The following is a 17,040-nucleotide window of genomic DNA, read 5'->3' as shown; positions in this document are numbered from 1 at the left end:
TAAAACGTATTGCCACAAATGTTGTTCCATTTTACTTAATTGAAAGCATTTTGTGTTTTCTCCCATGGTAGTACAGCTTTAAAGGTGAGTACCTTTAAATCTGCTTACTGACTAGCTATATTTTTCTAGACAGGCCATTGTCTATTGGCATTAGAAAGAATGCCAAAAACAATTTTGTATGCACCTTGCTCATATTTCACAACAAACATGAATCATATATAGATATATTTTTTAAGTAAAAAGCTTGAGACAAGGTTGCATGAATCTATATAATACGTGTGCTACAACTTATTATAAATTTCATGCTTATTACAACTAAAATTTATAGTAGATACAAATGCTTTTAATTATTTTTAACTGAAATAACTTGCAAGTATGAACACCAGAGTGTGATTTCTGAATTTGTTTATTCGGTTTGCATGCAGTCATTCAGAGCCATAATGATTTTCCCTTGGGAGTGGTTGTCCTAAGATAACACTGGAGAGGCAATTTTGCAGGAGAACTGAGATTAGTCAAGAAAGCAATTGGATATATTTAGTTCATGATGTCATCATTTAAGAAAGTTGTTCCTCTTAACTGAATGTGAAGACTTTTTTTTTTTTTTTTTTACAGACCAGCAATGCATTAATCAATATTTCATATTTATTGGCTCAAAATTCTTAAACTAGCTGGCACCATCTTGTGGTCATCAGGCATCAGATTAAATAGCATGCTACAGTAAGCCAGTATTGGGTATATAAAAGACTAATTTGCAACAATAATGTGCATTTATTGTAAAGTTCATACCCTAAAAAACATCAAGACAAATATACAATTTTAAAAGTGACTATAGGAACAGCAGCTATATTACAAAGGTGATAAAGGTAATAATGATATTTATGATAGATTTATGCATCTTTCATATAAAGACTATATACTGGTTTAGGTCCATTATACGGAAAACACATTATACATAAAGTTCTGAATTAGGAAAATGCGTCTCCCATGCTGACTCCATTTTAATCAATTTAAAATTTTAAAAATGAAACCCATTTTTTCTTTAATAATAAAATAGTACATTGTACTTGATCCCAAGAAAAGTATACTTAATCCTTATTGCTGGAAAAACAATCCTACTACGGTTAATGAATGTCTAAATTATATTTTAGTAGACTTAAGGTAGAGTCCTGCAGCGAGTCGGGTACCCGCAAAAACCTGGTGGTACCCTTTGGGTTGCGGGTAGAAGCTCCGGGTATAGATGCGGTTTCGCGGGTCGGTTCGCGGGTCTTCTCAATATCGATTTTTACTCCCTTTTTCTGATGATGTCTACTTCCGATGATGTTACTTCCGGTTCACAGTTACAACACTTCCTGTTTCTTGATGGTCAGCGGGTTGCGAGTCCGGGTTGCGTAAAATTTACTTGCGGGTAGTGGGTCCAAGCTGGTAAGAATGTGGATTGCGGTTCCGGGTTGCAGATTGCAGGTTGCTGGTACGGGTTCTAAAAAATGGACTCACGCAGGACTCTAACTTAAGGTATAGATATCCAAATTACATTTGTCCCCAGTAAACTACCTAAACCTTTATTTTGGTCTCTGGATAAAATTCACAAGAGCTGCCAGTGTGCTGCTGCTGTGACCAGTGTCACACAAATGCTGGCAATTAAATGCTGCTACTCTTAGGGGCAGATTCACTAACTTCGAGTGAAGGATTCGAATGAAAAAAATTCGAATTTCGAAGTATTTTTTGGGTACTTCGACCATCGAATTGGTTAAATTCGTTCGAATTCGAACGAAATCGAACGATTCGAACGAAAAATCGTTCGACTATTCGACCATTCGATAGTCGAAGTACTTTCCCTTTAAAAAAAACTTTGACCCCCTACTTCGGCAGATAAAACCTACCGAAGTCAATGTTAGCCTATGGGGAAGTTCCCCATAGGCTTGCTAAACTTTTTTTGATCGAAGGATATTCATTCGATCGTTTGATTAAAATCCTTCGAATCGTTCGATTCGAAGGATTTAATTGTTCGATCAAACGAAAAATCCTTCGATCGTTCGATCGAACGTTTAGCGCTAAATCCTTCGACTTCGATATTCGAAGTCGAAGGATTTCAATTCGAGGGTCGAATTTCGAAGTATTTTTAACTTCGAAATTCGACCCTTAGTGAATCTGCCCCTTAATGGTAATGGCACATGATGACGCATAATCACCTGACCCACAGTTGCACCAGTGTGATTACCATTATTGCAAATGGTATTTTCCAGCATTTTCCCACCTATATGCAAGCCGGAAATCATGTGGGCAAACCACATGTTGTGTGCTACTTACGTTCTAAAGCTATGAGATATAAATTAATCATATGGTCCTGTACTCTGCTACTTGACTTGTACTTGACTTGAGTTGCCTTGTATTCTGCTAATTTATTTAACCAACAAGAATAAATGTCACCTGTGAAGGACACAGAGTTTTCCATGCTTCCTGTTCTTAACAAAAATAGCGATTTTAAAACACACACCCTCTACTATTAATTGGCTGGCTACAAATGATGGGAGTTGTCATTTGCAATATCTAGAAGCCATAAAATTGACATATGTGCCATACATGAATTGTAACGTTGAAGGAAAGATGTCATTTTGAAATTCCACATCATGTTGTTTTATCGTTCTGTCTCACCCTAAAATGAATATATTTTTATTACAATGTTCTGTTGTGTTTGTCAGTGGTGAGAGCGGAGCAGGCAAGACAGAAAGCACAAAACTCATTCTGAAGTTCTTATCTGCTATGAGCCAGCATTCCCTAGAAGTTTCTTCTAAAGAAAAGACAGCAAGTGTAGAACAAGCCATTTTGGAAAGCAGGTAAAATACCCTTTTTATCCTAAAAATAATGTAACCCCTTTATTTCTTTTAAGTGTTAAACACCAGCATTCATGTTAATGCAAATGGGGTGACATAACCGAGATAAAGGTTTGAGGCTCCCACACAATGACCACAATGATTTTTAGAGCGAAAGGAAGGGCACTGTGTAGAGTAAATGAAGGGTACAGTGGGGCTCATTTATCAACACTGCCCATTGGCAGTTACCTATAGCAACCTATCAGTGATTAGCTTTTTAAAGCCAGCTGCAAGTAAAACAATGAATGCAACAATTTGATGAGTTGCCATGGGTTACTGCCCATTGGCATATTTGCCCAGTGTTGATTAATGACCCCCAGTGTGTTCTGAAAGCTCATACTTGCACACCAGAGTGGTCCCAGGGGGCAATTGATCAGCTCAGCCCAATCTTGCCCTACACATTTGTAGGCAAAATCTGGCAGAAATCCATTTATTTTACAGTTCAATGTTAATAGGTAATAGGTTAATGAATTATAGGCAGTTTTAATAAACATCAACCAATGGAAGCCTTAATTTGTTGTGTTTTCTTCCTGGTGTTTTTCTGTAACATATTTTCCATTTTCTATTGTTTTCACAGCCCAATTATGGAAGCCTTTGGGAATGCAAAAACTGTTTACAATAATAACTCAAGTCGTTTTGGGAAGTTTATTCAATTGAATATATGCCAAAAAGGACACATTCAGGGAGGCCGAATTGTAGACTGTATCCTATTTCCTCTATTTGGTGCTCATCAACATCATTGTGTGTGTTCTTGAAATATTTAGCTTTATACTTATACTGTATATTAATAAAAATTCAAACAGAGAACTAAGGACCTTAGAGGAGTCAGGTTTATTCTGCCTGGTTGAAACCATGAGCATTTACCATAGATATGTGTTTTAGAACAGTCACATTCCTATGCATTCTGTTTTAATGCAACCCATGTTTTGTGATAAGCAAAAGTCAAAACAAATAGAATAAAATAGATAAATAGAATATAATAAAGAATTGCATGCTGAAAACAAATACTTTTACTTGTGTTTAAATGATTGCATATTAACGCAATGTGTTTTGATACATTCAGCATGAATTTGAAAAGAATCACGTTCATTCACTTATAATTCATCAGTTTGTTTAAATCTATGTATTAGCTCCAAACGTGCAGCCTTGTAATTTCCTGATGATTAATTCTTCTTTTCCCATAAAAAGAATATGAACTAAAGAGAAAAACAGCATTTGCAAAACCTGTATAGGACTTGGCCTAGTGTCTTGATGTGCCATTCAGTGTGTGTATAGTAAGATGACAGGTATCACTATATGGTGATATTGTTTGCACTGAAAAGACTGTACCAGTCAGTGTGTGTGTGTGTGTGTGTGTGTGTGTGTGTGTGTGTTGTATCATGGCAGGCATCACCATATGTCGATACTAGTGCCAATATGAATGTAAGGTGAAAGCTACTTCTTTGAAATTGCAGTTTACATACACTGAACATTTACCTTGACTGCTGTACTTTTCTGATGAAGATTTATTAGAAAAAGTAAGTAAACATTACTGTTTCTTTATTTCTTGTTGTGAATGATTGTTCTGTAAATTAAAGAGTTAAATCTGAGGTTTTCCATTATACAGAACCGCGTGGTACGTCAGAATCCCGAGGAGAGGAACTACCACATATTTTATGCACTGCTGGAGGGAGCAGGAAAGGAGGAAAAAGGTAATTAGAGAAAAAAAAAGGCACAGATTACTTAGCTAATGCCACTCAGGCAACGTTTACAGACTTTTAGGGGAATGTAATAAAAGTCGTAAAGCGCAAAACAATTTGCACAAAGAAGAATAATTATAATCTTTTGGAGCAAACATAACTTTTTCAGTAATAAGCTTTATTACATTCACTGTGCACTAGAGTGAACTTTAAAATTTGCAAATCTTCTTCCACTTTAGGAAGTGATCGCTAAACAGTATAGCAAAAGTTATATTAAATTTGTGCAAAGCCAGAATGGTAGATCTAAAAGAGAAAGGGCCAGACAAGAAAATAAAAATGACTATAACAATAAAATTGAACACTTAGGGAGTTATTTATTGAAGTCCGATTTTTTCTGGTCTGAGTTCTAAAGGGGAAAACATAACTTTTTCAGAGAAAAAAAACCAAACCTTGAATTTTTCTTGATTTATTAAACCCGGAGGCTGTTAAAAAAGTACTTCATCTCAAACCTGCTGAGGTCATGTCAAAGTCAATGGCAAAAGGCCCTTTTACAATTGGAAGATAAGATCTGTGCTGGGTTTCGTACAATAATCGGAATAATTTGTGGTTTTTGGGTGTGGTTTTTCAAATCCGAATCGTACAATTCAGATTTTTTTTTTCAAGGTTTAATCAAGTCTTCATATTTTTTCTTGTAACTTTATTGATAAATATGGTAAAAATGTGCATGGGAGTTTGGTCAAAGTGGTTTTAAGAAAATTAGAAATTTTCGGATTTTAGTAAATAACCCCCTTACAGTTGATCAGTGATTCTGACAACCAGTGCTGCAGGATATGTTAAATGTGATAATAATAATAATAATTTTCAGTTTCTGGGTAGAAATAGGCAGAACACAAAAATGTTTAATAAAAAAAAAAAAAATACAATAAATAATAAAGACCAACTGAGTAGTTGTTTGAGTAGGTAACCTTGTAACATGCTAAAGCCTTGGATGAACACCCCCTTAAAGCTTTTTGGTTTGATTAAAGTTACTGTATAAATACAATATAAATCTTGAGTAATATATTTAAATACATGGGATATAGCCATTAACTGGAGTTGCCGTACTTGAATTAGGTTTCTGCATTCTTTAGGTTTGAATACAACTCACACACGGTAACTATTTCTTTTTCATTCAAATCCTTTTTCCTAGATGCATTTTATTTATTACAAGCGGAGAAGTACCACTATTTGAATCAGTCTGGATGCATCCTAGATGAGACTCTCAGTGACCATGAGACTTTTCAAGAAGTCAAAGTAAGACAGCACAAACCACATTATTTTTATCCAGAAAAAAGAATGGGACAGTTTTAAATAAATTCTGTCTGAATTGCTGAATTCTAACACCCCACCAAATCTATATAAATTAACTTTGCATGCCCTCCAGACAAAACACACACACCAGTTTGCCTCCATTAACCTGTCCATTTTCCACATTTTCCAGTTGAGCAAAAGCAGAGCAGTTTATCATGGTTAAACTTTTAAATTGAGTATACACAGTTGTAGGTGATCTGGACTGGGTTCCTGCTACACCTGGTATATGTCTGCAATCACTTGCAAAAGAAGATTCAGCTGATACTCTTCAAGCCCACTTTGCATGTTAACACTGATATGTCTGTAAGCTATAGATATCTATAAAAATAAATGTGGAAGGGCACACTGACATAAGGATATATCCAATGCTGTAAATGAGGCTGCCTCGGTTTGCTTCTGATAAAAGACATTGCACTTTTTAATAACTGTTACATAAATCTACTGATTTTTTTTCCATAGACATTTGCTGGAGTTTGTGTGACTGTACTGCCATGTGCTTTTGCTGGCTGTGGTACTTTCTTTTATACAAATTAAGATATAATTGCCATGAATTTTTAGATGTTATTACAATTGGCAATAGAACTCTTACAGCAGAGTAAATAATGGTAGGAATATACTGGATAATTTATGCAGATTTGCTCAGGACCAAAAGATTATTATTCTTGCTGCTAAATCAACATAGATGCTCTCTTTTATGCACTTCAAAATGCCTACAAATTATTTTATACAGTTTACAATAGTTTCGAAACATTTGTAGATAAATATTGAGTAGACTTCAGAGGCACAGGACACTCTGTACATCATACATAATTTCTCTCAGAATGCAGAAAAAGTCCCTCAAGGAACCAAGTACATATAGTATGAAAGGAGAAGTCTGAAGGCATGTTCTGTACGTGGTAGCTCACATAGTGAACTCATCTGTACATGATTAGAAAAGCTGACAAGGACTGTGCTTTGCCAAATAACTGTGCATTAAATACATATGCTTGCTTAACCAAATAACTGAAATATAGTTGCTCTATTTTTGCTATTTTTCTATGTATGTATGGTAAAACATTGCCACAGGATATCTTTAAAATATATGTGTCCAGGGGAAGTGTACACCTAAAACCAACTTTCCTAAAAATGGGCACAATAAATAGGACTTGTGTTTAAGTTATATTCTGCCTATTGATTTTATTTAGTTCAGTAAATATTTTCATCAGCTCCTTTTAAAGTTCTCTGGGGCCAGATATGACAGGAAGTACTAAAGTGAAACTGGTTCCATAATCTTGTTCAGTGACAGAAATAACAGAAACCATAGTTCAGTCCTCCTATGACAATGGCACACATTCTGCCATGTAAAAGTTCACCCCTTTAACACCGCCTTCTTTTCTGGTATTTCAATTATCTGGGCCACGAGGCTTTCCAGGAAATTCCATGCACTTTTATCTCAGGAGACCTCCTTATATTGATTCCTTAATTCCTCCTATAGGCTGCCATGGAAGTTATGAAATTTTCTAGAGAGGAGGTCAGAGAAATCTTTCGTCTGCTTGCTGGTATTTTGCACCTGGGAAACATAGAATTTGTAACTGCTGGTGGGGCACAAATCTCTTCCAAGACAGGTAAGAATTTCAAATTTTCAGAATGTGAATTCTTATTTGATAGAAAGCTATGTTCTTCAGCAATTGTGTTCTCAACATTTGAATTACTTTTCAAGCTGAGACAATTAAAGGGCAACTAAATGTGGGCATAAGACCACTGATTCATATCATAGGGCTTCTGCAGATGTACACAGCAAAGCAGCTTGAATGGTTCAAAAAGAGCCATCTCTGTATTTTCTCTAACTGTATCCTGTATTTTGTTATTCTTTAGCTTTTGAAACCTTTGATATGTTTGCAACCTATAGCAGAAAATTTACTTTCAAACATCTTTACTCTTAGAAAAGCATGACAGTTTACAAATACACCTTTTTTATTCATGGTCTTCAATAAAATGATGCATTTACTGCGTTAATAAAGGACAGTTAGAATTGAATATATATTATAAAATGTATTTATGACCTTGGTTTACAAATTTAATAATTTCCTATCAAACATGCTACGTTGTCCTAATGCATTAACTCATGTAAACCAGTTGGGAATTAGCTCTGATCAGTCTACTGTTAGTTACACAACGGCAGCAAATTTCTGGTTATCAGTTACTGGACGGGTGCAAATTACTACCTATATTAGTAAATGAGGTTCAGAATTTTTCATCAGCATACTGGCTACCAATGTTTTACATTCCAAATTCCCAGTGATAGGTTCACCTCTTAGCCAATGAAATTAGTTATGATTTTGCTATCTACATTCTTTTTTTGTAGCACTAGGAAGATCTTCTGAATTGCTTGGGCTGGACTCAGAGCAGATGGCAGAAGCACTAACACAGAGGTCTATGATCCTCAGAGGGGAGGAGATATCTACACCACTCACTGTAGAGCAGGTTGTCTATTTAATTATCTTTATTGAAACATGTTCTCACAGGTGATAAAGTGTGAAGAAGTAGTGTGTCAGCTCCTATTAGGGAAGAAATGTTTAGTTGTATAATATAGCAGAATGTGAGACAGGATAGCCATTTTTCTGCCAATTAAAGCTGCGCAAGATATGCCACCAGCAACTCTGGCATGCAGTGTTCCCCACAGCAACACTTGTGTTTGCTGAGATAGAGTACACACACAATCATTTAAAGGCACTTTCCCCTTTGGTTATCTGTTATTATTCCAGTACTATTTCATGGCTAACAGGGCATAGTCAACATGCTCCTTGCAACAATCACTAAAGTATCAAAGTTAATGGCCATGTGTCCATAGAGGTCTCTAGCAATAGACTTTCTCACAGTTTTAAACACTTGAAAATTGGAATCAATTTAAAAAAAAAAAAAAAAAAGGAGATATAAACCCCCAAAATGAATTTATAGAAATGTATTCAGGTTCTCTGGGCACTTCTGCAATTTACATTCATTTTTTATTAGTTGCAGCTTATGAAATATTTAAAGTTTTAACCTCTATTAACAATAACAAATCACAAGCATTGTTCAGGTACAGTAACCAATGGTAATAAATAAAATGTTTGCTTTTAATCAAGAGACCGGTAAATTGGTTGCTATTAGTTCCCCTTTAATAGAAGTGTTTTAATAAAGGCAGTGGCAACACATTATTAGTAGTTCATTCTGTAACTTTCACAATCCACTCTGTACTGGAAACTGTGAGCACTGTGCTCCTTTGCTAGGACTGTGAGATTTTATTTCAAATGTTAAAGTCTTTATTCAGTTGTATTTAAGGCCCTTTTTATCACTATTACCATAGGCAGTGGATAGTAGAGATTCAGTGGCCATGGCACTGTACTCACAATGCTTTGCATGGGTCATTAAGAAGATCAATAGTCGGATCAAAGGGAAAGATGATTTCAAATCCATTGGAATCCTTGACATTTTTGGCTTTGAAAACTTTGAGGTAATTACATTTTCATCTTTTGGAACAACTTTACAAACTTTGTTATTAAAAAATATACACAGATATTAGAATGAAGAAATGGTGCAGAGCTCTTAGAGCTGATTTATCAAATATCAAACTAAGGAATACTGTAGGATTATATGTAGTTCAATATTTTCATTTATATCATATAATGTATCTATCAGATACAATTTCTTGACAATCAGGAATGTGTTTAATGCATTGACACATTTATCAAAGCTGAGACTTGTGTGTAGTTGTGCCTTAAAAAGTGCATGCTGAAACTGTCACTTGTTGTGTATATGTGTATTCTCATATGTTCTCCGTGCCTGCAGCTGAATCTGAAACTATTAAGTACAGGTTTTCTTTTTAGCAAGTAAAAATGTTTCATTACAGTATAGTACTGCAAATGGGAAATCTTCACGTCAGAACAAACAACAAGATGACATGGAGCTGGAAAGCAGTATTCTCGTTGGTTAATTATTTAGCATTCATAATTGTTTGACCTGCTGGTTTAGAGAGCATGGGGTGAAGTTGGGATGTTAAAGTCAATTACAGTATGCCCTCTAGTGTTGGCTTATACTTTTGCAGTGTAGCCAAATCAAAGATATAAGTAGAGAAAAAATAACCCATACTGTCTTAACAAGCATATAATTTTACTTACTCTTGAAAAGTTGCAAAAAAATGAAAACATTACTTGTAATGCATTTTTCGCAGAACATTACATTTCTTGCAGTACATACCATGTACAGTCCTCGCTGTAGACTCCTTGTAGAATATTCCTTTGCAGAATAAATATTTGTATTTAAGATAAGAAGATAAAGGAATATACATTTTCAAACACCAATCAGACTTGTATGTGTTCTAGAAAAGTCATTTTTAGACTTACTTTCAAGATCCTGTATAGGGGCCAGACCCAACACATTTTATACATAACAGAACAATAAAAATGGTTTTATTTGGTTTTTGTTCAGGTTAATCGCTTCGAACAGTTTAACATTAACTATGCCAATGAAAAGCTGCAAGAATATTTCAACAAGCACATATTCTCACTGGAACAGTTGGAATACAGCAGGTACTGATTGGGGAATATTTTTTATTTTTTGTTATCTTTTAGTTTATTCCTTGCATCATGATAAACAGTCCTGAGGTACAAGAAGCTTTGTTCCAAATTAGCAGAAGTGAAACTTTTTGCTATGTAAGATTTATATGAGCCTCAGGGGCAGATTTACTAAAGGGCAAGTGACTAACGTTAGTGAAAATTCGCCAGCATGACGTTGTTTCATTACTTTGCCGATTTACTAATGGGCGCAGGTGTAACTTTGCTTGCGAAGGATATAGATTCTAGCGGTAATTTGCTTCCTTACGCCTGGCGAAGTTGCGCTCTGGCGAATGGATGTAACTACGCAAATTCACTAAGATGCAGATTTTACTGAACGTTACCTCTTGCGCCAGACTTGCCTTCACCACCTCAGACCAGGCGAAGTGCAATAGAGTAGATAGGACTTCCTCAAAAAATAGTTTAAGATGTTTCTTAGTCCCAAAAAATGCTGGCGACTTTTCATTTTTCAGGGTGATAGACTGCAAAAGATCGTAAATTTTTTCTGGGGTACCCAGCTTCCCCAGCACATAAACTATACACTGGGCTCATGTATAGGGCAATATAACAACTCTATTTTATTTCATTAACGTTTCCCGGGCTTGTGTAGTGTAATGTATTGGCTGCAACATATACGTCCATTCAACTTTAACTTTCCAGGGTATGCAAATTAGGCAACGCTAGCGAAACTTCGCTTCGCTTGCCGCAGTAATGCTAGCGCTACTTCGCCAGTGTTCGGCGCCCTGGACGCAAATTTGGATTTTAGTGAATTAGTGTTGTCCTGGTGAATTTACACCTGGCGAAGTGTTGCGATGTGAGCAAAGAGTACGCTAGCGCAAATTCAGCGAATCTGCCCCTTCATGTCCATAAATACTGTAGCAGACTTTGGAAGCTGGTTCAGTTTCTCTTGACCAGTTTGTAGCCCTCTGTTTTAAGTGGGAGCAAATATATATCCTTCTTCATAGGGACTTCATATATTGGCAATAATTGGCAGAAAATGTGTTTGGTTGCGGACTACTCTGTAGCAATTGTGGTCGGTTATTGATCTGTGGGTCAAATGTAAGAACCATCTACCACATGTTTAATAATATTTAATATTTATTTAATATTTATTTAATATTTATTTTATTTTATTTCAGAGAAGGACTTGAATGGAATGCTATTGACTGGATAGATAATGGAGAATGCTTGGACTTGATAGAAAAAGTAAGCTATTATCTTGTAAACTATTAGCAAATAACATGTATGTAAATCTTCAAAGCCTCACTATACTCTAAAGTAACAAATCAGGTTTATATTTACTGTATTATAGTTCAGCTACAGCAGTGCTGTTCAATTTTTCAAGACATAAAGTGCTATTTATTACCAGACCCAGTTGTTGGAGGGCTGACCCCAGGGATGTGGAGTCGGTACATAAATCTTCGACTCCTCAGTTTATGGTGCCTCGGACTCCTCTGTTTTTAAAGGAACCGTAACACCAAAAACTCAAAGTGTATTAAAGTAATAAAAATATATATATACTGTTGCTCTGTTTGCTTAAGAAAAACTACTATAGTGCTGTTTAGTCATGGGGGGCAGCCATTCAGGCTGGAATAAAAAAGAAAAGGCCCAGTTTTCATAGCAGAACTGATAAAACACTATTGTATTAGACAGGGTTTATCTGTTAAGTGCTATGTAACCTGTGCCTTTTCTCATTTTTTTTCCAGCATGAATGAATGCTACACAGCCTCTTATTTATAAACTATAGTAGTCTTTCTGCAACAAACACATATATTTTACCAGTACAACAGTTATATGTTAAAATAATGTTTTCATTTTTGGTGTCCCTGGCATAAGCTCTCTTTATCCAGCAGCCCTCCAGTTTGCAATTTCAGCAGTCTGGTTGCTAGAGTCCAAATTACCCTAGCAACCATGCACTGTTTTGAAAAAGAGACTATAATATGAATAAGAGAGTACCTGAATAGAAAGATGAGTGACAGAAAGTAGCAATAACAATACATTTGTAGCCTTAGAGAGCATTTGTTTTTTATATGGGGTCAGTGATCCTTATTTGAAAGCTGAAAATAATTAGGAGAAGGCAAATATTTCAAAAACTATAACAAAAAATAATTGATGAAGACCAATTGAAAAGTTGCTTAGAATTAGCTATTCTATGAACCACCCGTTCAACTACAGTCCAAAATTAATTAAAGTATTGTTTTTAGAAACAGAATTGCTTCTGTCAAGTCCTCCTTCATAGAAGCTATTAAATCTGATTTGATTATTTTCAGTGCTTGTATGCTAAAATTTAATTGATGTATGAATGTTGGGTTGCATAATAGTTCAGCTACAAACTGGGTTTATTCTTATAGCAGAGAAGTACTTTATTATGGCTATTATCTGTGAAATAGAACATTGTGTATTGTATTTTTTTACTTGCAATTTAAAGCTATGAGGAGTCTGTGCTTTTTTTGGTACTCTGACTCTAAGGGCAGAGACAGATGCGAAAATTCAGGGAGATTTAGTCACCCGGCAATTAATCGCTTCTTCTTCGGGCAACCTAATACCCAAATTGCATTCAACCTCGACTCAAAAGCCTTGGCTGACCCACACAAGATCTGATTATTCTCAGATTTTTTTAAACCATATATATAGCAAGGACCCCCAGTATTTAAGGCCTAAATAATTGGGGAGATAGGTGTCCTTTTATAGGTAAGTGCAAAAACACACTTCCACTATATATCCTATATATAATACAGTATATGGTTTATATATAAACAGCCTCCCTCTTTCCTCTCATGTACTCATGTGACTTTCTCTTTTCTCCCTTCCCTTTACTTTTCTTCTCAAATGTGCTCTTACATAAAGTTTTTCTCTAGTTTGATATGTTTTTCTCTAGTTTTATTCATATTAAATCCTTTTATGGAAGATTATGAAAGGAGATGCTAGGATGTTGAGCATTTTCAGAGGGCTTAAAACAATCCTGCTTTATGAAATTTCTGTTTACTTGGTCACATCAGATACACTGATTCTATTCTGCCATTATACTTAACATTCTTATTTTTGTTACAGAAACTTGGGTTGCTTGCACTCATGAATGAAGAAAGCTACTTTCCTCAAGCTACAGATAATACGCTGCTGGAAAAGCTCCATAACCAACATGCGGTATGTGATTAGCTTTTTTGACACTGACTTTTCAAGTACACAGAGGTCCAAACAGCCCCTCACAGGCCCAATAAATAGTGACTGTGTGGTATCTTAAATCATAAATGTAATCAGTTACTAATTATGTACATGTACTATTTCCAAAATAATGTAACATAATAATAATAATAATAATAATAATACAATTAATCAACAATGAGTTGTTATTTCTTTTTAGAATAATCATTTCTACGTGAAGCCACGTGTTGCTGTTCACAACTTTGGAGTAAAGCATTACGCTGGAGAGGTAATTGCTTAAGAATTCCAATTCTGTAAATATTAGGTTCTGATATAATTAAGTAATTACCTTGTGAGATTAAAAAGAGACATTAAGGGGCAGATTTACTAAGGGTCGAATATCGAGGGTTAATTAACCCTCGATATTCGACCAGGAACTAAAATCGTTCGACTTCGAATATCGAAGTCGAACGATTTAGCGCAAATCCTGCGATCGAACGATCGAAGGATTTTAATCCAACGATCGAAGGAATATCCTTCGATCAAAAAAACGCAGGCAAGCCTATGGGGACCTTCCCCATAGGCTAACATTGAGTTCGGTAGCTTTTAGCTGCCGAACTAGGGGGTCGAAGTTTTTCTTAAAGAGACAGTACTTCGATTATCGAATGGTCGAATAGTCGAACGATTTTTAGTTCGAATCGTTCGATTCAAAGTCGAAGTAGTAGTCGAAGGTCAAGTAGCCCATTCGATGGTCGAAGTAGCCAAAAAAACACTTCGAAATTCGAAGTTTTTTTAATTCGAATCCTTCACTCGAGCTTTGTAAATGTGGCCCTTAGTCAACAATCTAAATGCAAAAGCAAAGAAAATCTACAAGAGACCAATGGATATGTCTAGATGAAGATATAAACCTTTCTGACATGAGCATGGCAAATCTATAAAACCCTGGGCCAAAACTGTAATAACTTCATATAAACATGAAATTTATATACAAGAATTGGGACTCAACCCCCACACCATGTGCCCAAGAAATACTGTGATATTGTAAATAATCAAACATAAACTTAAAAAGGCAATATTTATTCACCACAATGCCATAATACTCTGGTTAAAATCAACTTAAAAACAAGCAACGCTGCATGTGGAAAGAGGGATCCATCTATTATAGATACTTTACCCCATCCACCGATTCTGTGAATGAGGTGTAAAGAAATTGCATGCAAACAAGATAAATTAAATGCTGTTCTATCTACATATAAGAGACAGAATAGTAAGTCGACCTACAAAATGTCATATATATATTGTGAACACATAACTAATGAAATAAAATGCAAGCAAACTATATTGAGGTAAATGAGTCCTTAATAATCATGTACGGAAAATGAATCCCAGGATTTGTGGTGCGCAAAGTCCCCAGTAGCATAGAGAACCAAAAAAAAAAGAAGTTCTTTATGCTACTTGGGACTTTGGGGCGCACCACAAATCCTGGGATTCATTCTCCCTACATGATTACTAAGGACTCATTTACCTCAATATAGGTTGCTTGCTTTTTATTGCATTAGTTATGTGTTCATAATATATATTAGGGATGCACCGAATCCAGGATTAGGGATGCACCGAATCCTTCTGCCCGGCCGAATCCTAATTTGCATATGCAAATTAGGGATGGGGAGGGATCTTGCGTAATTTTTTGTAACAAAACAAGGAATTAAAAAAATTTCCCCTTTCCCACCCATAATTTGCATAAGCAAATTAGGGTTCAGATTAGTTTCGGTATTCGGCCGAATCTTTCGCAAAGGATTCGGGGGTTCGGCCGAATCCAAAATAGTGGATTCGGTGCATCCCTAATATATATCACATTGTGTAGGTCGCTTAACTTTCTGTCTCTTATATGCAGATAGAACAGCATTTAATTTATCTTGTTTGAATGCAATTTCTTTACACCTGATTCACAGAATAGGTCGATGGGGTAAAGTATCTATAATAGAGTGATCCCTCTTTCCACATGCAGAGCTGCTTGTTTTAAAGTTCATTTTAACCAGAGTATTATGTTTGATTATTTACAATATCACAGTATTTCTTGGGCACATGGTGTGGGGGTTGAGTCCCAATTCTTGTATATAAATTTCAGTTGGTTTGTTTGTGGACACCCCAACCCATTTGGCCCATTATAATTGTTATTAATATATATATACCTCGCTTGAGCCATTTTGTTACTATTCATATAATCATGCTTACTAAAAAGAGATCCAAAGTATTTTCAACCCCTCCTATGAACCATACTTCACTACTACTACTGGTGGATTTCTGAAACTGGAATACTTTGTAGCAAATAAGCCCTTTCTGTATTGATGGTGAAACCACCAACATAATTTGGTACTTGCCATGTATTGTATATATTAGCAATTTTCTTTATTGACTTCATATATTTGTACACAAAGCATTCTGTGCTCCTTCTATCTCTTGATTGCATGACAACTGCCATTGCTAGTTCAGTTCATGAAATCACTTATAGCTTTACCATGACAATGGCTTTGAGTTTAACTGCTTCCTTGATCTTTCAAGACATACAGTGTCACTGTCACTTCTTTCTAGCCTTCAGCTAGCATTTGTTGTTTAAGTCTTTCACCTTCTACCAGTAACGTAAATACCCATCTCTGGGCTCGGGTGCAGACCGTGCAACCTGGCCCCCCACTTCCTGACATAATCTGTGCAGTGGATTTGCATGTGCGTGAACCGCCTGCCTGCCTTGGGTGCAATTGAACCCAGCCACTGCCTTATACTTTATTGGAAAATTGAAACTGGCAACAATGTGATTCACATTCCCAGTATCCTCAGGCATTGTGACATATGCTTCTTATATTTGCTTTTGAATTTAAATTATTCTCTTTGCAGTTTTTATTATATTTGCATTACTTTACATTGCAGTCCTTTGTTTCTGTGTAAAGGTTTCGTATGATGTAAGAGGTACTCTTGAAAAGAACCGAGACACATTTCGGGATGACCTTCTGAATCTTTTACGTGAAAGCAGGTAGGAACCAAATTAATTGCCCATGCAGAAATTCATTAAATTCTACAAATCACGGCAAAATATGGTTATGGTATATTCTTTTAGCACTGTTTTTAATGTCACAGTCATTTGCTGGACATGATATGAAACCCTTATACAGTATCGAGGTATGTTTTGCCTGATTCTTAGATCTAAGATCATAGAACTGGCATAGGCAGCACTTTACAGTCGAAAAAACGCCATGTTTTTACCACCTAAGAATGGAGTTTTAAATGCATGAAATATTCCCCTGCCAACTCCCAAATGGGAATAGAGTTAAAATCAGTAAAACAGCACTTGCACTCTTAAGTGATTCTCAGCTGAAAACCTACCTTAAAGCAAATTTAAGGGGCAGATGTAAGAAGGGTCGAATATCGAGGGTT

The 17,040-nt window shown here is 35.8% G+C and overlaps 1 protein-coding gene across 1 annotated transcript in view; it reads left to right on the top strand.

The window, feature by feature from the left end:
• LOC108720044 (unconventional myosin-X) overlaps positions 1-17,040 on the top strand; it is a 137,125-nt gene that overhangs the window by 71,546 nt on the left and 48,539 nt on the right. Inside the window, exons 5-17 of the mRNA XM_018269415.2 lie at positions 2,700-2,834; positions 3,448-3,572; positions 4,374-4,387; positions 4,477-4,561; positions 5,739-5,842; positions 7,374-7,503; positions 8,244-8,362; positions 9,225-9,371; positions 10,346-10,446; positions 11,610-11,676; positions 13,522-13,614; positions 13,832-13,900; positions 16,557-16,639. Of these exons, the coding sequence (XP_018124904.1) occupies positions 2,700-2,834; positions 3,448-3,572; positions 4,374-4,387; positions 4,477-4,561; positions 5,739-5,842; positions 7,374-7,503; positions 8,244-8,362; positions 9,225-9,371; positions 10,346-10,446; positions 11,610-11,676; positions 13,522-13,614; positions 13,832-13,900; positions 16,557-16,639 (1,272 nt within the window). The remainder of the gene's footprint in view (positions 1-2,699; positions 2,835-3,447; positions 3,573-4,373; positions 4,388-4,476; positions 4,562-5,738; positions 5,843-7,373; positions 7,504-8,243; positions 8,363-9,224; positions 9,372-10,345; positions 10,447-11,609; positions 11,677-13,521; positions 13,615-13,831; positions 13,901-16,556; positions 16,640-17,040) is intronic.

The sequence above is a fragment of the Xenopus laevis genome, chromosome 6S (genome assembly GCF_017654675.1).
Source record: "Xenopus laevis strain J_2021 chromosome 6S, Xenopus_laevis_v10.1, whole genome shotgun sequence".
NCBI classification, from domain to species: Eukaryota; Metazoa; Chordata; class Amphibia; order Anura; family Pipidae; genus Xenopus; species Xenopus laevis.
This window is presented reverse-complemented; position numbering and strand designations above follow the sequence as displayed.